General features: G+C 35.5%; 1 protein-coding gene across 1 annotated transcript in view; it reads right to left on the reverse strand.

Annotated features, from left to right (window-relative positions):
- The window catches only part of OTOGL (otogelin like), a 90,755-nt gene that overhangs the window by 6,639 nt on the left and 59,124 nt on the right, over window positions 1–24,992 (reverse strand). Inside the window, exons 33-57 of the mRNA XM_039386728.1 lie at window positions 23,789–24,067; window positions 23,041–23,158; window positions 21,761–21,840; window positions 20,446–20,890; window positions 19,798–19,868; window positions 18,116–19,509; window positions 17,245–17,422; window positions 16,184–16,326; window positions 15,099–15,122; window positions 14,875–14,967; window positions 14,045–14,234; window positions 11,570–11,784; window positions 9,960–10,101; window positions 9,421–9,606; window positions 8,721–8,933; window positions 7,720–7,824; window positions 7,304–7,411; window positions 6,836–6,937; window positions 5,455–5,559; window positions 5,324–5,364; window positions 4,320–4,383; window positions 3,193–3,371; window positions 2,670–2,774; window positions 1,742–1,861; window positions 106–151 (exon numbers count right to left, since the gene is read on the reverse strand). Of these exons, the coding sequence (XP_039242662.1) occupies window positions 106–151; window positions 1,742–1,861; window positions 2,670–2,774; window positions 3,193–3,371; window positions 4,320–4,383; window positions 5,324–5,364; window positions 5,455–5,559; window positions 6,836–6,937; window positions 7,304–7,411; window positions 7,720–7,824; window positions 8,721–8,933; window positions 9,421–9,606; window positions 9,960–10,101; window positions 11,570–11,784; window positions 14,045–14,234; window positions 14,875–14,967; window positions 15,099–15,122; window positions 16,184–16,326; window positions 17,245–17,422; window positions 18,116–19,509; window positions 19,798–19,868; window positions 20,446–20,890; window positions 21,761–21,840; window positions 23,041–23,158; window positions 23,789–24,067 (4,746 nt within the window). The remainder of the gene's footprint in view (window positions 1–105; window positions 152–1,741; window positions 1,862–2,669; window positions 2,775–3,192; window positions 3,372–4,319; window positions 4,384–5,323; window positions 5,365–5,454; window positions 5,560–6,835; window positions 6,938–7,303; window positions 7,412–7,719; window positions 7,825–8,720; window positions 8,934–9,420; window positions 9,607–9,959; window positions 10,102–11,569; window positions 11,785–14,044; window positions 14,235–14,874; window positions 14,968–15,098; window positions 15,123–16,183; window positions 16,327–17,244; window positions 17,423–18,115; window positions 19,510–19,797; window positions 19,869–20,445; window positions 20,891–21,760; window positions 21,841–23,040; window positions 23,159–23,788; window positions 24,068–24,992) is intronic.

Genomic DNA, 24,992 nt, shown 5'->3' on the forward strand with positions numbered 1-24,992 from the left:
GGACTGCATGCTTTTTCCTTCTTTATGTCCCAGCAACTGAGGTTAAAAAACAAGCCCTCCAAAATCAAAGCCAAACTAGCACATATTGCAGCCTTCATCACTTACAGGTCTTGCAGCAGCCATCATTATACGTCTGCACAATTCCGCCATTCTAGGAAAATAAAAGGGGAATATAGCAAAAAACACTGTGCCTGATGAAAAGGTAAGATATTCCATGTTTTAAAGATGCTCATCTAATAAAAAGTAGTATCACTGAAATGAAGAGAATTACACAGATATGTGTCAGCTGAAGGTTTGGTTCACAAATTCTTTACAACCTTTGAAATTGAAAATGAACTCATCACTGCTGAAAGTTCAGTAGTGTTCAGTTGGCATCTGATCTAGTCTCCTTTGAATAAATCACTTAGTTTCTGTAAACGTATTTTTATATTATCCACTTACATCTATTTCCCCACCACTGAGACTTATTAGGATAGTTTAAAAAAATTCATGTGTATAGCCCAGAACTGCATATCAAGCAGTCAACAGATCACGAATAGAACTCTTAAGATAACAGCAGACAAAAGACATTTTTAGTTTCTATCTTTTCATGCGAGCATACATTATTTATATCATTAAAGAAAAATCACTGAATAAGCTGTTTGAGAACTTTGGAGCACTTAAACTCAGATACTTAAATCCATATTCCTGAATGATCCTGAGATGCCTGTCAGAAGAGCTTTCTTCTCAGCTACTGGTTCAAGTCTATGTTCAACATCTCTGAAAAACAGGTCAGACTGACTCAAGAAGTTAATTATAGGGCTCCATTCTTTAAAATCTTAACCATTATTACTAAGGAAAGATCCTAATAGATGGTGTCAAAATGGTTCCAAGGAAGAAACTCAAGCATAAAGTCAAAGTAATACAGACACTAATTTTAGATAGTGTACCTTCTTCAGGATTTTTTTAAACAAATGCAACGGATAAGTAGGACTTGTACTAAATTCATAATCTGTAGTCAAGGCTATAATGGTACTTACCCTCTCTACATATATATTTATTATTATTTGTAGTTTATATTAAATATATGGTATACTGCAAGTGTAAGAATTATAAGTATTATAAAGTTAGAGAAGTATTAAATTAGAAATTAAACTGTAAACAAATATGCAATGTATGTGAAGAACACACGTTCTTCAAAGGTTATATGGGTATGCCACATTTACATTTTTAGATATGTGATGTAGGTAGATACCCTTTCATGTATGATATTTTTTATTACAAAAAGTTTATTTTAAGAGATAATAAAGTTTATATATACTCTGTCATCTCTGTCATCTTCCTAATCTTTGCACAACTTAAGGAATTTTTAATATGGCTGGCTTTTATATGCAGCATTTCTGGATTGCTTGATCTGATTTATATAGTCTATGTGCACTACGAACTTGGCTAATTGTTATTCTAAACTAAACTAAGACACAGTGATTAGCACTTTATATAGTGGTATGTTAAGCATGATTCCAATTCCACAATATTTTAAAAGCAGTTATCAAGACCCAAACCAAATTTTTATACTGCTCACAGACACTTTGTCAGTTGAAAAGCAAACAGGAGCATAGCAAATAACTGCAAATTGCTAGTTTACATGTTTTTACTTACCACTTTTTTAATTTAAAGGAACTACATGAGCTATGCATGCCTTGTCAAGTGTAAGCCAAACTCCAGAGCAGTTATTATCACTTACCTCACCCAAAGTACAAACCTTTGTACAGTCAGTGTCATTAAACGGGGGGCAGACAACACTTGATCCCAGTATGATAGCCCCCGCAGCAGTCTTAGCACATTTGTAGTTGGTGCAGTTGGAGCTCCAGGTGCTTCCTTCCTGAATATATAAACCAAAGCCATTGTCAGGGAAGCCAAAACATTTCAGCTTTATCTACAACTTCAAATGTCTCTAAAACTGGTGCCCTCATGCGGTAGTGCCTACTGGAGTGAAAAGTCTTGCATACCATCCAGAGGTGACAAGGAGAAAGACCACCCTCTAACTACCAGTGGCTACTCCTCCCTGGAGCCATGGTTCTATTCTCCAGCACGCTGTTCAGCATGGGTGTCCTAGTGCAGAATTAAAAGTCTCTGTGCCTGTTAGTTTCTTTTGCTCTGAAAGCAATGGGAAGCATGAACCAAGTTATGGCCACATCTAAATTTCCATGTATGGGGATGCTGACACACCATCAAGATCCTGAACCCCAGGGCTTCAATTTGCACTCTTCCTTTCTGTAGTAACCAGAACAAGAAGAGTGGCCCTGAGAAGAGGGGGACATAGGAGTCCTGATGTGAACTCTGAAGCTCCGAACATATCTAAATCACAGTACATGACTTAGAGTGAAAATTTGAACCCTTCCCTGCACTTGGAGCATATCCAACCTTAAGTAAATTATGACATTTACATATCTTTACAGAAAATATTATGAGCAATAAAATGAAATAAGGTATTCACATAGTGTGAAATGGCAGGTCTTTAAATAAACACACTCTTGCTATCGTATATCACAAATAGTCTCTAAGTGTATAAACAGCAGCAAGGAGGCATGTAGCAAGACTGACAGCATGAGTTAACTAAGAAATGACTGTCAGACACTTATTTATTATATTATTATAGTTATTTCCTATCTCTGTCCAAAGACACTTACCTCATACACAACAAGTGTTCCATTCTCTGTATGAAAAGAGCAGGACACATTTTGACACATACCACAACAAGTATGGTGACTGAAGGAAGGAATATATATTTGATGCTGGAAAGAAAGGAAAGAAAAAAACCAAGCAAGTATTTTTAAACATATAAGATATGGAAATTCTTTGATTTCTAAAACTAAAAATACCAAGAAAAGCAATATACATATGGATGGATGGATGGATGGACGGACGGACGGATGGATGATGGATGGATGGATGGATGGATGGATGGATGGATGGAAGGATGGATGGAAGGATGGATGGATGGATGGATGGATGGTCAGATAGATACATTTACACATGCTGATAGAACCTTCCTCTAAAAATAATCCTGTAGACACAAGGTACACATCATCACTGTTAAGTTCTCATACTTGCTGAGTTAAAGGACTAGCAAAAGTTTTCACTAAAACTTTTATCCTAATTGTGCAGTTGTGCTTACAAATTGCATCATTCCTGTATTTTAAGAATACTCACAGCTTCACATTGCTGGGAACAGTTCATCATTGTGAAATGCATGGCATTGTATCCTGTGTTCTGATCTTTTTCTTGTAAACATTGTACAGTGTAACAAAGGTCTCCATCCAAGTACTGAATTATTGACTGTCCAGGATTCAGTACTGTGACCTCTTGGAAGATGCACACATCATCCTTCTCTAAAATGGAAAGAAATAAATGTTACCAGAGGGGGACAAAAAAATCATCAAACAAATTAACAGAATCACTGGTAAGACAAAAGTAGGGCAAAGTCCGATGCAAAAGTATTCTAACTTTTAGACTTGACTGTTTATGGTTTAAATTACCAAAATAGAGGGGGAGAAAGTATAATTCAACTTAAGAAAATCCTACAAAATGCAAAACTGCCTAAAATTGATAGTGTTCCTACAATGGAAGTTAAAAAAAAAATGTGGTGTTCTTACTTTTAAAGAGTTCTAATATTTGACATTCAACCATTCTGCACATTACAAAATGTAGCCTTTCTGTCAATTAAACTAGTATGTCTCCCATTACCTGTAGGCCAGTAATCTGCTCAAGCTGTACCATAAATGTGTGCTTTGCTCCTTGAGGCAGTTTAGCCTGGGTTATTGTCAGGACTGCAGCATACCTCCAGCACCCCCATGCACAGTGCAGCTGAAATCTCGTCTACCATAGGGTAGCTGGGTGAGGGAAGGGAGCAGAGGTCTGATCTTAAGACTGGCTTCCTACTCTTGTGCTGGCTGAACAGGTTTGTTGCTCTGGTGTGGTGGTGTCTCATTTGTGCTTGAAAGTAGACTAGGAGCAGTTGTACTGCTCACATGCAGCTGCACTTCACAACATGCTTTCCATATGCCCCTCACCAGAGAGACTGTACCTGACTCTGAAAGCACGGGCAGTTTAACAACACTCCCACACCCCGCAAGAATTGACACAAAATGGATGGGCTAGCAGACAAAGCCTCATATCCAGAAAAGAGAGTATAATTGCATAACTAGGTGGACAAACATCAAATCAAGACAAAGGAGCATTTATATTTGAGAAGGTTACTGTGGTCCTATTTCTGCTTTCTTTGCATGCCCTTTCTGCTGAAAACTAAAACACAACAAGAAGGAATATGAAAAAGTTACCGCAAATGTAGTGAGTGCATCCGCAGGCACTGGAAACACTATTATCTATTTTTTTAACTTCTCCCTGAGCATAAAAAGATAAAAGTTTGCAAAGTCATGTACAATTAAATGTAGTGCCAAGCAGACAATTTTCCTCTAAAAATGTAAAATATTACTTTCATCGCTTCCACCCCTGATTTCATAAAAGAGAAAAATGTACTCAAGAAACAGTAGCACACTCAAAGTTATTCAATGTATTTATCGCTTTAAACAGAAAAAACCACTTCATTTTCTGTACAAGTGCATAAGAACAGCTGAGTAAATAAAAAGCATTATTTTCCTGAGATACAAAGTTATTTCAATAATACCCATATCAGTAAAAGATTGCCTTCTAAGAATTTACTTCCAAAAAATAAGTGAAATTCAAATTTAAAACCCCTGATTAGACTTTATGTTATGCAGTCTTCACATATGGACATTTGATATGGAAAATATCATCACTATGGTTATAACAGGAGTTTGAACATTTATTCATAACTATTTTCCAGATCACAGTCCCTATTACAACAAACTACATGAGGAGGAACATATTTATGAATTCTCCTATTAGCTAAATTCAATAATGTTATATCATTGTCATCTAAAGCATAAATGATTAACGAAAAACCAAGTTTCTCCAGATAATATATATGCTAATAAAACTCATTCCTCATTAATTATTTTAAAAAATGGGAACTATTTCTGTAGAAAACCTTACCAGCATATTGTTTAGTGTCAACATTGAACAGGACAATATTACAGTTGCTTTTCTTCTTTTGACATCTTACAACACAGAAAGCGAAATTTCTCCATGGAATAGTTGACACTTGTTTGAATCACGTTCTTGAGTTGGGGACTGGGAGGCTGTACCACCCTGTCCATGGTCAGCCTCATCACCCTTTGCAACTAATTGAAACAAGGAATATAAAGGGAAGACCAACAGGGCTGAACACCATTAATAAAAATATCTTAAAAATACCGCTTACCAATTTACAGGTCAGCATAGTAGCATTTTCACAATTACATTCTGAGGAGAAAAAAAAAACCACGTGTTAATCAGTTAGCTAACTGTTAGCTTTAGTTAACAGTTGTGACTAAGGAATAAAGTAATAATTACCACAGTGCCATTCTGGACAACATTGCCCAAGTATTTTTTTCTTCACAGGTGTCATGTCATCTGTGCAAATCACAGGAGGCTCAGAACAAAGATTTTCATCACAAACTAAATGAGGGGAAAAGACACGTATGAGAATTTACTTAAATTTACTTCATATTTTCCAGCTTACATTTCTTTTGACATACTATTTTTTAAATAATGTTATGTTACATAAACTTGATTGTGTTTCTTAAGCACCTGAATTACATTTGGAACTAAAAAAACAAACAAAGATTTTCAAAAGTGATTTTAGTTGCCTTAGAACATGCTTAAATTTTCAGAAAACATCACACAGGATTCATTTAATATTCTTCCTACTTCAGAATCACTCAAGATTATAACTATTACCAAAGACAATTAAAATCATAGTCTTTGGAAAACACGGGGTTTTTTCTTCTCAGATACAAATGTGCTGTAAAGCACATTCCCATGAGATAACAGGGAGCAAATGCCATCCTGAGATGACCCTAACAAGAAAATGCCTGCCTCTCTTATCAGAGGGGGCTTACTTTGAAAGAAGATCATACACTAAGACGTAGATCAAACATGCCAGAATTTGACAAAAAACAATGCCAAAGGCTTCTGCAGAAACTTTCACCTGGGCAAAAGTGCTAGGAAAAGGAAAGGACCAAAACACAGAAAAAACTGAAGTAAAAATTACTAAATTCCAAACTTTGTGAAAGACAATTTAATTAACTGAAGTTACACTGCAAGAGTGCAATAGGACAAGACTGCAGCAGCATAAGAGTCAATTTAAATTAAGCAGTTATACTTGTAGACATTACTTAAGAACACATAGCACAATTTATGTGTTTTATGAGGCTATGAAAGGGACAAGGTTACACTGCAAATATTTTTCTTCTGGCTGCTCATTGTTTGAAAAGTAATCAACCCAGCAGTTTTTGGGGCCCTTGGTCTACTCCTTCCCCTGAAAGCTAAAAGTGCAAAGAAACTGCCTAAGCATTAATGAATGGTACAACAGAGGTACAACAACACAAAAGCTGTTTTATTAAATCTGTTTTAATATACGAACAATAGTATACTTACACTCCAAGCATGGGATTCAGTTCCACGTTAATATATTAGTATTTAGATCATCCTGAAAATAACTATATTCTGTCTGGTGAACTAAATAACCTCTCCAGACTCCGCTGACTTAGCCTCGTTAGACCACCATTGAGCATACCAAGAACTTTGAATCTACCTCAAATAGAGACACCTTCAGTCAGATCTCTTAGTCTATATCTGAAGCCTACCCTAAATGCTGAATCAAAAAAATCTACACACACACACAGAGTCTGTCATTTTTACTAAATTTGGAACTGACAACAGTTACACTCACCACAGTAGTAATGGGGACAACAGTAATGTATGGTATTAAGGTCTACAGTGAGAATTTCCCCTTCATCACAAAAAGGAACAGGCTCAATACAGGATTCACAAACTAAATATTAAAAAAAAAAACAAAACAGACATTTACAAAGTTTTAAATACTAAAAAGTTAGCACATGTGAATTCCATTTAACAGACTAAATAACAAGTAATATTGTGTTTATTACTCATATAACAGAACTTTCATGGATTTTATATAAAAACTTAACAAAATTCAAGTATGATGTTCAAAATTATGTTGGAAAGAAAAGATCCTCAAACTCAAAAATAATTATGCTCCAGTCAACCTGATCCATGTGAAGTCTCACTGACTTCTCCAAGAATTCCTGGCTTAAGTTACTTGGTTTAGAATTATTGTCTGGTTTTGTAATTTTTGACTATTCCTTAGTTCTCCATAAAAATATTAGAGGCTTCTTACCACAGAGTTGTGAGAAACAACAAGGATCTTCCTGTTTTGCTTCAACAATAAATTGATCTTCTCTGCAGTCCAGCTGGGAAGCATTGAAACAAACTGAAGGATCACATTCTGTAGGATGCAAAACACTATCATAAAAGGGGTCACTGAGACAATACCAAAAAGATAAAGAAAATATATTCTTGATCTACTTAGTAAAATAAAACACCCCAAATTGACTGTAAATCAGAAATTACAAAAAACTCAAACACAAAAAAAGTATTGGAGAATGAGGACAAAAACCATATCTCATTGCCTGGTGCTATTTATGGTGTCCCATTCTGTTAACAGTCAAAACAACTCATAATGTAAATTTTTTTTCAACATACAATGCAAGTGTGGAAAACTTCCCAGTAACTGTGCATTTGTATTTCCCTTACCACATCGGTACTGTGGACAGCAGGACAGGGGATGGTAGCCTACCACTAATTTTTCAGTGGGTTTGCATGTTGGAATAATGGCATCACACAATGATATGTTACATTCTGTGGAATAAAAAAAAAAAAATCAATTTTATTGTATTTAAACAGATACAATTGCAAGTTCTATAGCTCAAGATATTTATACCATCTAGTACAGTGATCCACTAAATAAGAGCAGCCCAAGACAGCTTAAAGTGCACTCCATACCATCGTGTAGACCTTTGAGCTCAACATAAGCAAGCAGGTATATCCCTCCTAAAACAGGTATTTACTTGCTCTGCTTCCTATACCTGAAGCCAGCTAAAATGTCCCACTGATTTCCTCTAAGCAAATTGACAATACAGAATTGGTTACAGGTATCTAATGCGCAAAAGCACCACATCAGCTGGACCATTTGTTCTCCTTTTCCTTGAAGATGTTAAGAAGAAATAAGTACATTTTGCTTAATGTTTTAGGAGCAATAAGTTTATTCTTTTTCCTAACAACCATGGCTAGACAGAATATTAGTATGCAGTGATCAGCTCACAGAAAACCACATCTGGAAAACAGCAGTAGATCAGAGGATACTGCTTGTCACACCAAAGCACTAGTAAGGAAAGCAAACAGGGTCTGATGACTGCCCCAGTTACCAAGGTACTTCTATTATCAAATATATATCAATTTATTATTTATATATATATATATTATTGATATATATTCTAAATTCCATGCAAGAGCTTAAAAAATAATTTTTGACAGAAGTTTTGTTTAACTGGTGAACTTCTAAGAAAAAAATTTATTTCAGCAAGTCAGTTCTTATATAGAAAAGAAGCCTGAATTCCTGGCCCAACTAGCCACAAGTACCTAAAAATGACTTCTGAAAAATGTTACCTTGAATCCTGCCTAAAGTTTGTCAGCTGCCAGTGAATGTTAAGCACTTACCTTACACTTCTGTTACTGAAAACAAGTGTGGTACATACCACAAACTTTCTTGGGACAGCAAGCTCTCTCTTCAATGACACTGACAATAACTTCTCCTTCTCTTTCACAGACTGGTGGTGGATCCTCATTGCATTCAGGTTCTACAGCAACAATGCTTCCATTTTCTAAACATCCATACATGCAACAGCTTCTCATGGACCCATTCCATTTCTCCCCAGCAGAGCGGGGTTGTCCTTTACTATCTGTACATGCTGGAAGAAAAATCCCATTACATCCCTTCAACAAGCAGACAGCTCCATTTTCTGTAAGCAACCATGAATTGCATAAAAGTATTGCATAAAATAAAAAGTCTGTCAAGCATTATGATAAAGGAATCCAAGGAAGGATGATGACCTTAAAAGCCCCAAGGAACAAATGCTTCACTATGGATGAAAATGGGTGAAGGCAAGAGACAGAACCTGCCCATACTATTGCTCCCGAGTACTAGAGGAAGAAAAGCTTCAGAGGTATGGAAGAATGACCATCATTTTTCCCCAACAGAAGTGCATCAGCACTGGGTCTTAAATGGAACTGAACTGAAAGCATAAACTGCTGTATCTTGAGACACAGCAAGGCCCTGTTGAATGGACCTCTACCAGATTCACACTTACTGAGGACTGGCACAGAACCTAAACTCTTACACTGAACTGTGGTTAATATCATCATATCTGCAAAACTACTCTGTTCTGATGTACTTACCACATTTTTCTTCTGGTATACAAAGATCAGAGTCTGTTCTATGCAGAATGGTGCCATTTTTACAAACACAGTCTTCCCTCAAATAGGAGCAGGGAGAATCTTCATAGAACCATTTATTTAAGCATGTCTTGGCTTCACAGGGTTGCACACAAGGCTGGTATTCCTTGCCCTCAGGACAACTCAATGCTGCAAGAAATAAAAACAGGACATTGAGTGTTTCTGTTATTCTTTCAGCATTTCATTGTATAAATAGCTACTAAGAAAAAATGATTGTATCACAGAAAGTAGGCATTTATACTTTTAACAGTACTTCAGGTAAGCAAGTCATTTGACTGAGATTAAACTCATTCATGACACTTTGACTAAAACAATACATCTTAAGAACTTGTACCCAAATTTACCCATGCTGTGATAAAATGAGATAGCACTTACAATAATAATAGAAACTAGTATATTTTTAACTCATCACTAAACACTAAATCACTAAAAAACCTCATGACTAAAGACATATGGTGTATAGAATATGGCTACATGCTTACAACAGTAATCAGCTGTCCTCCATTTAATGCAGATGTTGTGCTTGTTGCACAAAGCCACATACGCAGAAAGTGCATCACACTCATAATTCCAAAAATAAGTACTGTTGATCCACATCTTCTCACAAAATTCCTGTGGTGACACCTAGGAACATATTGCAATTGGGAACTAAAAAGTATAAGGACTTTATGTAATTAAAATAAATCATTAATTACAAGAAATAATACAGCCCCAAGAGGAAAAAAGTCACTAGTAGTGCCTAAATTAAAAAACTCCTTTTTTCTCAGAACACTCATTCTACAAAACTTAAACAACTAGAATTCTTTATGCTTATCACTAAACACAGAACGCAGTCCTAAGGAGATTTTCACACTACTTGCAAGAGCTTTTCAGTATAACCCTGTCAACTAAAAGTCAACAATCTCAGCTAAACATTTCTGATATACCTTCCATAAAATCCTGCTTTGAATGAATTATTTATTACTCTCTTTCTATGTCTGTAGGACCTGATAGCCTATGCTACCAAGTCTAAACGCAGGTGATGCAACCTTTCTTACTTCTGTTGTTTCCTTTTGCATAAGTTCATAACATGGTGGAAAAGTCAAATTTTGTTTCATTCTGCCTATTCACTACTGTGCTGCACTGGTGCTACTCTCCCTTCTTGATTCCAAACTGCTTACCATTGCTCCCTCCCACTAAGTTTCTGCGGCAAATATAGCTCCTTCTTTTCAGAAGAACTCCCTCCCTTTTTTTCTATCTGGGAAAAGTGAGGAGTGGTCTTGGGAATTTGAAGGAAGGGGTTCAGCTGCCTGCAATATTTTTAACAGCATTTGTCTGTGATGAAAACCAAAGTGCAACACAACACAGACTAAGGGTGGAAAGGCAGAACAGCAAGAAGTAAATCAGGAATCTGAACACATCTCTGAGAAGAAAAAGACACTTGAGTAATTAATCCTTTTTATTTTTAATTAAGTGGGGAAAGTCGGACCTCAGAGATTTGGGATTTCCTCATTTTCTGTTCTGGGAATCTGCTGTGCTGCACTACCCACCTCTAGTGGCAGGCTGCATGTTACAACTGTATCATTAAGAAGTACAGTTTTCAGAAACAAATTATAACGATTTTTGTAAGAAATGCTACCAAATTGTCAACATAATAGTGACTAGGTCAAAATTTGTTTAACTGGAAATTTCCTTAGTCAGATAAGTCTCAGACTGCATGAGTCACTGTTGTATGCAGGAGAAACACAAGGCTTTCTGTTCCAGTGACCCCAAGCAAGAATTTAATAAAAACAACCCTTTTGGAACGTATTTGTCTTGACATGATGATCTGGTGTCTCTCCTTTGAGAATTTCCTATTAATTATTTAAAAATAAATAATTTTTAAAACAGCATAATAGCACAGGGATCAATATAAATGCGTGTTTACATTGGACAATGTGACAAAAGTACTAAAGGCAACATGATGGAGGCATTAGAGCCACCCATTCAGTTGTTCAACTGAAATATGAAAATAAGCAGAACACAAAAAATGTGCATATGTCTCTCACTCTTTTCTTAATTATACAACTTTTATTTGAATTGCACCTGCAATTTTTCTGATCTTTGTACTCACTTTCTTGTGACAAGGGATGAAAATGCTTCTGTTTAACAGTTCCATACAGTATGTGCAGTTATCTTCAGTACAGTTTCTTACTGGCCTCCTGGTTGTTACATCAAGTGATTTCTCAATTTCCCAACTCTTAATGAACATTTCAATTTCCTCCATATTTGTAATTATGCTCATGTTTTGCATTTTCAGGTCATCACTAGGATCTCCATTACACACCCCTGCAGACAGAGCATCATATTCAAAGCACAAACAAACATGCCATATGCCTACTTTTGGGAAAGAAAAGTGCACTTAATAAGGTAAGATTAATATTGCGTCAGGCTGACCCGTGCAACTTAGTCACCTGAGTTTATAAACGAAAGTAGCGATATGTCCACTGTAGTTCCAACCTTCTGCTTGTGACTTTAGTTCTCGCCTCAATGGATAAGTAAAACAAGCAGATAATGCAGTACAGCTAATTATACCTTTCCCAACAATTAATTAACTTTTGAGAAAAGCTGCTACCAAAGTGTGGTGTTGAGTGTAGCAACTCACTGATATGGCACTAGATTCTGATCTCATTCTACTGAACAGCAGTCAGCTCCTTGTGAGTAACTGCAGAGGCTTTCAAGTTAACTGCTTGTCGCCGATGATTTGACATGTATTGAAACTTAACTGAACATTCTAAATGCAAGAAGTTGTGAAAAGAATCTTTTGATGAACAAATTGCTTTCTCAAGAGAAAATATGGTTCTTACTCTATTTATTAATACAAAATCACTGGAAAAAAAAACACCTAGACCCCTGACATTCATTGGCTATCTGAATTCATTATTGTAGGTATTCTGTTGATTCATCAATTAAAATATGATTCCTATAAGCACATAATAAGTGACTAATGCCAAAACTTTAATCTTCATACTAGTGTTTTATATCTCAGAACTGATCAGGCAGTCTTCTATCTTGCTTCCACTTTCCTTCTGCACCATTAACCATATACTAAGCCCTCGCCTTTGTGCTTCCAGTCCTGCAGTCTGATGCTCTCCAGGGTCCCTTACTAGAACTGGGCTAGCTTGGTGTGACAGGCTGTTATTCTTTCAGACAGCATGGAGAAATACAGAAGATGCTATCTGCATGATAAGAAGCATTTGACAGTAGCACAACATTCCACTATTCTTAACTCTTCTGCTTCTTCCTGCAAATCACTAACTGCTGGAGTTAGAATTTGTAGGGTCATATTACAGAATTACAGAATCAATACAGCTTTTAAAAATAAAGCTGATGTACCAAATAGTCACACAATTTTCTCTATTATGAAAGGGAGAGGACTGAAGAATCCCCATCAGGAATTAACAGCAGAGAATAGGAAAGGAGAGCTAAAGAAGGTTTCAGATTTTCCTGCAAAATATCAAGTAAAGCAGCACTTTAAAGCGAAGTTTGGATCTGTCTGCAAAGTCTTCCTCTTTGTATCTTCTCATGGCACAAAGAGTAACTCTTCTATGACTATTCTATAATTCTTCCTACATTTGATCTCATTTCATCCCACTCTTTCAACATGTATAAAGAGGATGGCATGATACTGGGAAAAGATGCAGGGCCAACATTCACATTCTCTCCCTAGATCTAGGAGAACTTTCCTTTTGTTCAATCAGAATATAGCGATCGATTTTAAAGATTTGATTTGTTTATAATTAAAGCATATCTGGATCGCATTGTTTGCTTTTAAAACTAAAAGTTGTTTAAAAGATCATAAAAAGTTCGGTTTCCTTTTCAATGGGGGGTAGACTGTATAAAATTACAATGCACCAGAAGAGGAACATTTATGATAGAATTAAAGCAATTCTGAAATACCTACTTACACTTCTCCATATTATTCATCCGGGTAGAGTTATAAAAAGGCTATCAGGGAAGCCTGAAACATGCTAAATTTACCATTCAAGTCTGAGACAACTCAGCACAGTTTTGGACCCTAGATTCAACCTCAAGAGGTCTAAATTGAGATTCACTATCCTCAGGAGACTTGAGCCCTTCCCAAGATAAAATCTTTTTTCAGTATTTGCATAGCAATAAGCTGACATTGCTAACAACAGACAGTTACTCTTTTCTCCATAATCACTGAAATATACTGTCACTACCTGAACTTCTTTAGCAGCCACTTCTCCATTGAAAATTTTTCCCTTTTCTTTACTTCACTTCAACAATATTCTTAAAAACAGGCAGAAATAAGTAATTTTTTTTAAAGCTATTTAGATACAATGTGCTGATCACTACTTGTTCTAGAAAGTACTTTATTAGCATGCAGTGCTTTCAAAACAGAATGATTAATTTATAGGTATTAATTAGCAGTATTTCACAAGCCCACATCACATAGGATTGTCATCATAGCTAGTGAGGGTCACAAGGAGAGTTATAAGGACAGCTGGTCACAGGCACAAAAGAGAGTTGCAAATTTCAAATGGGAAGTTATTAAATAAGAAAAAAATTGTGACCATAGCCTCACCACAAAGTCCTTCTGTCTTCATCGATGTGTTAGAGTGTAATCCATACTGTATATCTATGATGCCTGTAACATGAGCCCACTTGATGCTAATACCAGCTGGGGTATTAACGACATACATTGCACCAGTATCCTGAATACTCAGTCCTTCTTTTGAAAATGGTAATGGTTGAATTACAGAATCCACTACTACCTAAAATAAACCAAACACATTTTAGGAATAAAAACAGATTACAGTTATCTATTCTATATGTATTCCTATTTAATAAAGAAAGTTATTTTTTTACAGCCTCTACCACATACAACAGTCACAGTGCTTGCAACACAGAGCTTCCCATCAGTGTCATTTCCTATAACTGCAAATGAAGTAGGCATGAGAAAAAAAATCTTTTCTAAATAAGGAAGGAATAAATCTTATTTATCATATATTGTATTATAAAACAAAACCTAATTCCAATTATTCAACGTTATCTGTTCTGACTTGTAATTGACTAGTAGGAAGGGCAGATTTAGTGTTTATCCCATCTTGGAACACTTTTTGTTCAGTTTTAGGGTTTCTGAAAATACAATCTCAAGTATAACTTCTTTTGCAGCTTCTTTAAAAACTCTAAAGAACTTTAAAGTGTTATTTTGGGTAAATGACAGATAAGTGAAGAATGGTATCAGGAATGTTTATTGTTTTGCTCCTAGGATACCATAAATTACTGGGAACCTTAACTGCAAAACTAGTCCTACTCCTGTAATATATAATTTTAATTTGAATTTACTACATTCTACAACAGAGTAGCTCTCCAGCTATTTTTTAAGTGTACATACTGTGGATATATACTTACTTTTCTTGCTAAGCGATTGATAAGTATTTTACATGTGGGTGTTGTGACATTTAATTTCTTAAAACAGAGCCCTGAAGTGCTCGCAGGTGGAACCTTGAAAGAAAAGTGACAAATGAGTTTAATTACTGTTGTTTTTCTAATTCTGTGCCAGTGTTATTGGGAATTTTTATCAATATATGTAACATTAATGCATTTTATAATTAGTAGAATAAAAAAGTACTTACTAGTTTTCTTATTGAATTTGCACTCTGGAAAACATTAAAAAAAATTAGAAGTGCAATGATAATCACCAGCATTTTTATGTATCAAAAATAAGTTGACTATTTTCTTCGTCTTTGAAGAACTTCAAAGACGCTAAATAATTACACTAATTTAATATATTCCCTATAAATAATTAAAAATACACACTTCCCAGCTAAAGTAGTGCACATGCTGAAAGGTTCTTTCAAAAAATATTTCTTAAAGAACTACAGCTATAGACTTCTAAAGGTCATCTGCCTATGTGTTCTACATTCCCACCTCTTGACTGTAACAGTGAAGAGAGCAATTTAATAGAAAACCTCTAAACCAGTGCACGACTGTTGTACTTAACAGTCTTAAAGTTCAAGTATACAGTTGCCCAGTGAGAGTAAATAAAGAGGGATGGGAGGGAAAACAAGCCTGTTGAAGTTCCTCATCAGTTACTTGTTTATCCACAATCCAAGGATGGAAACAAGCCAGTTGCTCAAGGGCTGCATAAATTATGACTACAGGCAATGCAAAGGAAATGTATTTATAGGTTCTAAGGATGAGACTGACCTGACCTTAACTGGCAGTCTAAAATAAAGTGGCCAGATCCCCTCTGTAGGCAATGCAGAGTTAGACAACTACAAAGAACAACTCACCACAGTAATCCCAATGTCATTAATACATTCCTAAAATCTACAAAATATCTTTTGTGACTATTCAAAATATTTTAGTATTTTGACCATATGGTAAAGTATAAATTCAAGGCCACAAGAAGACTTGTGCGTGAAGAGCCTGAAAGGAGACATGAAGATTCAGAAGTTATGGCACCTCTTCCAATTTAAATGTAACCTACATTTGAATTTCCTTATAACAAAACAATTACTATTTAACCTGAGACAAAATACTTTTGTCTAGACAGCCTGATTAAGCATGTTCCTTGAAAATTAAATAACTTGCCATTTTGCAATGGGTATGGCTTTTATATCTAAGTTTTAATTGACATATTTTTGCAGAATCTCATACCTATAACAAAAAAATTCAAGAAACTATTACAATTATTGCAGAAATGCAAGAATCTTACCTGATTAGCAGGACATTTTTCAATATGAGCTACAATAATTTCTCCTGGTAACTTGACTAAAATATAGGAAGCCATATTGCAGAGGGCTATGTTGTTTCCATCAAATGTAATAATACTCAGTTCAGACAGTACAGAACATTGACCTAAAAAAGTCATTTAATGAGGTTAACACAAAACCAAATACAGGAGATTTCTAAAACCTTTCAGTTCTAACATTATTTTCTTTCACATATTCGTTCATATATATATTGATGACCTTGTTCTGCAGACAGCATATTGAGCCATAAGCAGAACCAAGTGCTTAGGTTACTCAGCGGAAATATCTTAACCTACTTTTGTATGCCCAAGATAGGGGAGAATGTTTAAAATGGTGAAAATTTTCACCTAAGCCAATGTTTTACAGGCAAGGTCAATGAATCTGTATAGCGTGAGCTAAAATATATGCATTAAAATGTACATATTTTTGAGATACTGATAACAGGGAACTTTTCTGTCCGATCTTGAAACAAATATAAAGTGTGATATGACCAATTACCATTGGCTAATTACCATTAATCAATAACTGCAAGGTTTAAATATGACTTCTCTTTAGCCTTTTTTTTTCCCTTGGCAGACACTCATCTGCCAATTTCTGCAGTTTCTAAGCATGAGTAAAAACTGCAATTAGAGTAACTGAAATTGAGGGGTTCTGTCTTTCAGAAAACACTAGCAATTTTTTTTTTCTTCACAAAATGTTGGAATCTTAACACTTTTCCTGATAGAAATTCTGAAATGTCTCAGCTGGAAAACGTTGATGTTCATGTGGCAGATGTCATTTCAATATTTTCATTCAAAACAAAATATTTTGATTCTCTTGAATGTTATAATATAGTGTGGTTGAATGTCAATTCAAATATACCAAAACATTCAGTATATTTGATTCTGTTTTGCTGATGAATAGCTCTTTTAAATTCATTGCAGTATTCAACCTCATATTCCCACTGGATTAAACCCTTAATTTATTACTTGAAATTTACAGATCAAGACACTATATTTTATTAAAAAATAAAACAGTGACTTACAGGGACATTCCCATTCTGGACAACAACTATCAGTGTTAACTTGAACAGGCATTCCTCGAAAACCACAATCTGGCTTCTGCACATCCTTAGGGCAGTTCCTTGAAAGATTGTATAACATCCAACCCATATTAACACATACATACTGGCTACATTTGTCAACAGATTCAAGGTATCTTGGCTGTCATATAAGGAAAAAAAACACAACCAGAATCAGCTCTAAGTTCATTGCCCTTATGAAGTCAAAACAATTACTCGTCCATCCCCCTGCTCTGAGAGAGTATCAGCATATCTACCTGCCCCTCATCAGTTATTTTGGAATGATTTGCATTTGTGTGGTTGTAACAGGTGGCAACAATACATGTTCCATCTAACAGCACACCTGTCCTGTTCCATCTAACTTTGGTGGAATACCCTACAAGAAGCATTATCCATTGAGGCTATGCGTTATAGTCAGCAATAATCTGAAGCACTTTAAGAAACACAAAATCATGCATTCCCATGAGGTTAAACCATATATCAAAGAAACAAATGGGAAAAGGAAAGACAGAGTGAGATTATGCAGAAACCCAAAAATTCCATGGATTATGGCTTTTTCTGCACCTCAGTAATATATTTAGTTATATTTAGAACAAGCATATAGCTTTAAAGCCTTTTTTTTCAGAGTAATACATCCAAGCTGTAGAACATACTGGGGCAGTGTAAGAGCAACAATAAAACTGTCTTCTAAGCATAACGGGGTATTTAAAAATATACAAATTAAATAGAAAATAGGAACTATTTAAAATCTCTGGTATTACATATGTAGCATAACAGAATAGACTAAAAAGTAATATACAATTTAACATACAGGGACAAGTAAAACTGATCATACCACACACTCAGATGATGTAGACATCAGTGTATGCATCATCGTACCAAAGTAAGCCTTGTCAGCTACACCTGTTGTTTCTGAAGAGGAAGGTAGAGCCATTCCACCACTAGAATGAGATAAACCTATTTTAGTTCTCTCTGTGGCCTCTGCTAAACTAAAATAATGTTTAATCGGTTTCTGTGTTGGGATTTTGGACCTATCTGACGTTGTTAGACCTGAGACTCCAGAAAGAGACATATTTTTTACTGAGGTTGTATTTCTTGAAAAAAGCGAACTCTGGACTGCAGTTAATGGCAAATAAGGCAGGGAAGATTTGTCAGTTGTGGTTGCCTTTATCTTGGTAAAATTTCTTTGCTCATATGAAGTCTGACCACCTTGTGAAATTTCCACAGTTCTCTCATATGAGGTTGAGTATTTAACTTCTGAAACTGTATATGAGGTACTCTTCATCTGTGATAATGGACTTGTAGTACCAGTTGTTTTCATTACAATAATTTTTGGAGTTTCTTTAGTGCTCTGGGAAGCTTGAGTTACTGCAGTTGTAAACAAAGATCTGTGTGTTTCTGTGGTGGTAAGAACTGAAGCTGAAGTCGTATAAAAATCCAAGTCAGCAACAAAAGGATCAGTGGTTTTTGTAGTAATCCTAGAGACTAGAGTAGTGCCTGAAGTAACTAATAAACTGGCTGAAGAGCTAGGTGGTATTTTTGCAAAAATATAAGGTACTTTTGAGGATGTGGCATTCAGTGTTGTGTTCATGATCATTGGTGTAGTGGATTGAGTGATGATTCCAGCTGATATGGCTGATATTTTTCCATCTTCTTCCGAAGAACTCTGCTTTCCTAGAGAAACATTAGAGATATGAGTGGTCTTAGGAGGAGGTGAAGGCATAGAGGGCTGGCTTTCTAAAGTGGCTTCAGAAATTTTAGGCATTAGTAAAGAGGGCTTTAAAATGGATGATTTTAGTGCTGATGAAAGGTTGGTAGAAGGGCTTATATTTAAAGTGAATTTAGAAAAATCCACACAAGTCAGAACATCTGTAACGGGAATTTTTGACATTCCTTGTGTATCTAGAGATGAAACTGATTCTTCAGTAGCAGTTATATTTTGTGTTAGTGATGAAGTGCTATCTACTGTGGGAATCAATGAAGAACTTGTAGTCCGAAATGTCACATAAGATGGTACTGATGTTGATGACAAGGTTGTAAATAAAGATGATGACCTCGTAAGAGAAGGATCTTTATGAATGAAAGTGCCTGAACTTTGAGCCAACTTCTCAATTCCGTATCTGAACTGCTTGGGTACTCTGTAATTTCTGAAGTGGTTACTGATGTAGCATTTAGAGGTAATACCAATGTCCTGAGAGGGAAGACTGTAGACATAATGGATTTCATTGGCTTTTTAGAAGTGGATGACACTGAAATCAGTGTGCATTATACACTTATTTTCTCTTGAGGCTTTTCTTACCATAGACACGTCAAAGATTCTGAAGTGAGTTGAGGAATGGAAGCTGCAGAAGGTATTTTATAAACACTTTTGGAGGCAACAGTGACAGCTGTCATAACTTTGGGCTTTATGGAGGTAATCAAGGAATGCACTGCTATAGATACTGTGCATGTTACAGAAGGAGTTGAAGTGTTTATAGGGATTTGAGAAGCAACTTGAGGTGCAGATACAGTCATTACTGGCAGAGCAGCATAAATACTGCCCTTTTTTAATGGAGATGCCTGCTTGGGAACAGTCATCAAAATTTGCACTGAAGATAAAAATGGCTTTGGAGAAAAACTAGCCATAGAACTTGCATTTAATGATATCAGAGAAGTTTTAGACAAGGGCTTTGCTGTTTTGAAATATGAGACTGTGATCAATTGAGGAAAACTTATCTCAGAGCTAGCAAATCTAGTAGTCATAGGAATTTGAGGACCAGTTGAAGTCAGTGCAGAAAACCATGTTGGGTAAACTGCAGTTTGATCAATGCAAGACCTCGTTCTAACAGACGAAGCAGATATAGGAGAAGTAGATGTGCTTATAGTCAACCATGGACCTAGAAGAAATACAGGTCTTGTGAAAGTTGCTCTGCCAGCCAGCAAAGCAGACAAAGACACTTCAGAGGATATTTCAGCTCCTTAAAATTACTTACTGAAGGACTCTTACCCTTCCCAATTCCTGCAGACAGCTCAGAAGTGACAAAAGATGGGTTGAAGGTTAAAGTTGTTAATGCTGAGGTAGGGGAACTGTTCCTAGCTGAGTGGTTGGTGTTTCAAGTGAAAATGGAACTACCACTAGGGAGGTGGGTGTTAATAACGCAGAATGTGTTGGAATTGGACTTGCACTAAGCTGTTGGAGTTGCTATTGTAATAGGTAAAATTAAAGATGTATTAGAACTGACAGTATGTGATATGACTGCTGGTGCTTGAAGAAGAGTTGGAAAATATGTTGAAGAGATGAGTTTGGAAGGGACAGTAGAGCTGGCTGTGCTGTGAAGTACATCAGAAGGGTTCACTGTACTTGGTAATGAAAATGTTGAATAGGTGGCTGCGTTAGATGATTCCAATGAGTAAAAGTCTGTAATGGACTGTGCTGACATATTCATTCCCCTTAAAGTTGTGTTTGCCTCCATGGTTATTTTGTCTGTCACACCGATATGAGTTGGTTCATTCACCAAAGTAACAAATAAAGGAGGTGTCTGAGGAAATCTCTCCACGGTAGCATCTGTGTGAGAGATTAACCATGAAGGTTTTGTTCCAATTTCTGATCCTGTAGGTGTCACAGGTATACCTAAAAGGAAAAATGCATGTTTCACTGTCTTTTATGGATTATTAGTAAAGCAAAACAGCGACATCTATCTCTACTCAAGTCCCATTTAAATATTAGCAAATCAGAGCTTGCCAATGGTTCCGGGTTGCCTGATGACTTTGAGGAACTCAGATGACTCAATTTTCAAATTTTCTTTGCAAATGAAGAAGTTAATTTTTTATTATTAGTGAAAATCTTGATTTCGCAGAGCAGTTTTGAAACAACAAGGGAATACCATAGAAAATTCAGTAAATCCAAAACAGTAAAATATTTGGAATAAACTTTTTACTAGTAAATATCAAGCACAATGTATTTAATTCAAAATTTGTAAAATAAAATAAGACATAGTATTAAAACTTAATTTTAATATTAAAAGAATACTGTACCCTCCAAAATAAGCAAGCAATGTGGTATCATTACACAGTAGAACTTATGAAATAGATGTTTTGAGTTTGTTAGTGGTGTCCCGCCATCTGAAAAGAATGAACTTTTTGCCACAGCAGTATTTCTTTCATTTGGGATCTTTCTCTTATATGTGTGTAATATACTAGCATTATATACTCAAATACAGTTGTCATGAGTATAACATCATGCCTAAAGGTTATATTTAACCCACAATTAGAGAAATTAAAGAATTCAGTTTTAAATATAGCTTGTTTGAATGTAGAAGCTGTATTTTGGGAATGGACTGGGAATGGACTGGGAATTGAGTCTATGTCCCAGAGAGACAATCTTCAACAGAAAGATGCTCTGAAAAAGCACTTAGTTTTAAAAATGAACACTTGATTAAGCCTTTCCTGGGATCTCTAGAGTCAGGTACAAGTTTAGACCAGTATAATAAAATATACTTACAGTCTTCTGGATAAACACATCTATGTGTGACCTCATCGAGGATCATGTTTTTGGGACAGTATGGCATGCATCCTTCAACCCTATAAAATATTTTATAGTCAATTCTGAAGCCACAGTGGAAGTATAAATTAACTTTAAAGTATTTTATTTGGCAAAAAAAAAAAAATCAAATGTCTCCCCTATCAAAGCTCTGAGAACTTTCTAATGTAATGGCAAACACAGAATTTTGAGGCATTTTAAGGTCAAAACATTATTGAACAGCACAGTTCTGTTTCTAAATTGTTAATAGTCGATTCTTTTGAATAGGCTGATGAACATGATAGCTGCTCCCACAACCAGGTGGAAGCTTAGTCCCTAAGCAGAAAGGTTTTCCAAAGAATGATGAATGTTCATTTGAAACATTAAAATATTTAGACTAACTCTATAGAAAGTCTTTTGTTGTGTACTTTCAGCATAGGAGAGTACAGAGAAGTCCATATATTCCCATATTTTTTCATTTTGGGGGAACTATTTAATAAGAAAATCATGGCATTAACAACCAGTGTGCCCATATGGAAAACACTAAGAATACAAACACAGAAAATTAGCAATATTATTAATATTCCAAATCATAAGCTGCATATGCCTAGGAAGGTAGTCTGAAATTCAAAATATCCTTTCTTTTCTAACACATTGTGCCTTCAGTTTTTAGGTGTTTTTTTCTTTTAGTTTGTTCTGGTTCCACAGATGCCAAGGAAGAACTGCGGAGACAGGAAATCTCGTCACTAAGACACAAGCTAATATCACCCGTGTAAAATCACTCTCTTAATGGCAATGACTACCTCTTAGTATACAAGTTCCCTCCTCTCACAGGAGAGGGCGCATTACTCCCTTACTTTACCTGCAGTTTTTGATCTCCGTCACATAAACACCAGAAAGATGTAGTCATTTTATCATCACGGGATGCTGGTTTAGGATGTGAATATAAATCCACAGAAGGAAATAGCCTTCATTTAATTTTATAGCTTTCTACTTAACCACTACCAGAAGCTAATCCTCTTGGCTAAATACTAACCCTCTTGTGTTGAAATATCGCATATAAACAGGAATATATACCGTGGGAAACAAGAGGCTTATTACAAATATTTTTATATGACCAGTGAGAGTTTCTCACAAGAGTGAAACTGAAATCTGGATGAGTAAAAATGAATGGATATTGCGAGTACAGTAATCTTCATAAAGCATATGGTATGCATATTACAAAAACAATACAGTAGCAATATGAGCTTAATTTTACTTACGGAGGAAGGAATCTACATGCTATTCCTTCAGGATCGCTACATGTCTTAAAACAAGGATTGGCACAAGACTCATATCGCCATTCACAGATCCTTCTATAAGGCACAGAAGCACTAAGTTCTGAGAAAGAAGGAAAGGGTATTATTTATTGATTGTATAGTCAATCAACCATAAATTTATAGCTTTTTCTAAACCATATATTGGTTTCAGACAGATGAAAAAATGGAAGCCAAATAGACAAATGCTTCAGAATTTTCAAATAGGTGAAATTTTGTTCAATTTCAAGTATTTTAGATTCATTCAAGCTAGAAGACACTTCAAGCTTCAACAATAAAAACAGCTACTCTTACAATATATTCTGTTTACAAACCTTAAAAATTAGTTGAAGATAGTGAAGACATTGTTGGTTGCAGAAGCAATACAATTACCCAATTTATTTAAAAGATTAAATATCTATATCTATAAATATCTAAATATCTATACATCACTAATGAAATATTAACATGCATCATTTTCTGACATGTGAATTTCGTTTTGAAAGTGTAAACAAATGAAAATGTAGTTCAAAGATAAAGTGACCATCATCTGCAAAAATTAAAAAATAATAGCATTTTGAGATGGAATGAAAGACAAAGAAAGAAAGGAATTAAAACAGGATAACAAAATTTTTTACTATTGCTGATGAAAGACAAGTGCTCTGAAGGCAAGCAGAAAAGGAATACTTATCCCTGGGGATTATGCATAATTTACCTTCAATGCTAAAGCTACTGAAATGTTTGAATTCTTCTGAATCATTGTACTTTGCCACTTTAACACTAGATGAGGTGAGAACGATGAAAAAGCCTTTTTTACTGTGCAGTTCAAAGGCACTGAGCCCTGGACTCCAGAGACCACGGTGGTGGAAGAAGGTGGCTCGTCTCTGAAAGGAGGCACTTGCCTGCCACTGTTCCAGCCCAATGGTTTCATTGTCATGTACGTACAGAAAGTAGTTTGGTCTTTCAGCAGATTCCAGGGAAACAAGAGAGAGAGCTTCCAGAGGAGAAAAAAATAATAATTATAGTAAGATTTTCACAGAAAACAACTTACAATTGAGATTAAATTATATATATTGGCTTTTAAGTGGCTCCTTTTAAACACCCGCTTTTTACAAAAAAATATTTCAGGCTTACGTTACACAAAAGATGGTTGGAAATGCAGTGCAGAGTCTAAAAGAGATTGATCATATAATCCAGAACCACCAGGGAGCTAATCAGTTAGATCAAAACTACATTCAGCCTACTGCTAACAGCCTTCAAAATTATTCATAAGCAGACTTAGACTGGAACTTGCTCAAATTGGGAGTTTTTTCTCAAGTTTGGACAAATGTCTGACAACTTAGGGGTACCCAAATTTCATTAGTAAATAACATCAAATTGTATGAACATGCTTGACTTCATCTTGAGGTCAGGGGTTTTTTTACATACAGTCATATCCAGCAATACAGTAAGAAAACCTGTTGCCAAATAAGAGACTTGACCCTCTATTTGCTCTGCCTGTGCCAGAAATCAAAAGTGAAGAAAATTCTCTGAAAATGAAAGAACTTGATTTTTAACTTGAATAAAGTCTTAAAGTGTCTTTATTCTACATGAATACTATCTCATTCCTCACGGATATGAAAACTACCTGTGTACTGCACAGATATAATGAATATTTTACTTCTGCTTTACATCAGTTGGAGAATTGACAAGACTGATTTAATTCTTTTGTTCTATGTATTTTTCATTTCAAAATCACATCTAAAAACCTAATTTCCCCACTGAAAAAAATTCAAATGTTTTTAAGGTTATTTCACTTTCCTGTGAAGACAGACCTTTTCTACTTTGAGAGTTTGGGATTTTTTTCAACAAATTAAATTATGTGAGAAAATAATAAAAAATCTATATTGACTTACTTGACACAAATGGCATATATGTGA

The sequence above is a fragment of the Pipra filicauda genome, unplaced genomic scaffold (assembly GCF_003945595.2).
Source record: "Pipra filicauda isolate LSUMZ 115617 unplaced genomic scaffold, ASM394559v2 scaffold4_size7858003_pilon, whole genome shotgun sequence".
Lineage (NCBI taxonomy): Eukaryota > Metazoa > Chordata > Aves > Passeriformes > Pipridae > Pipra > Pipra filicauda.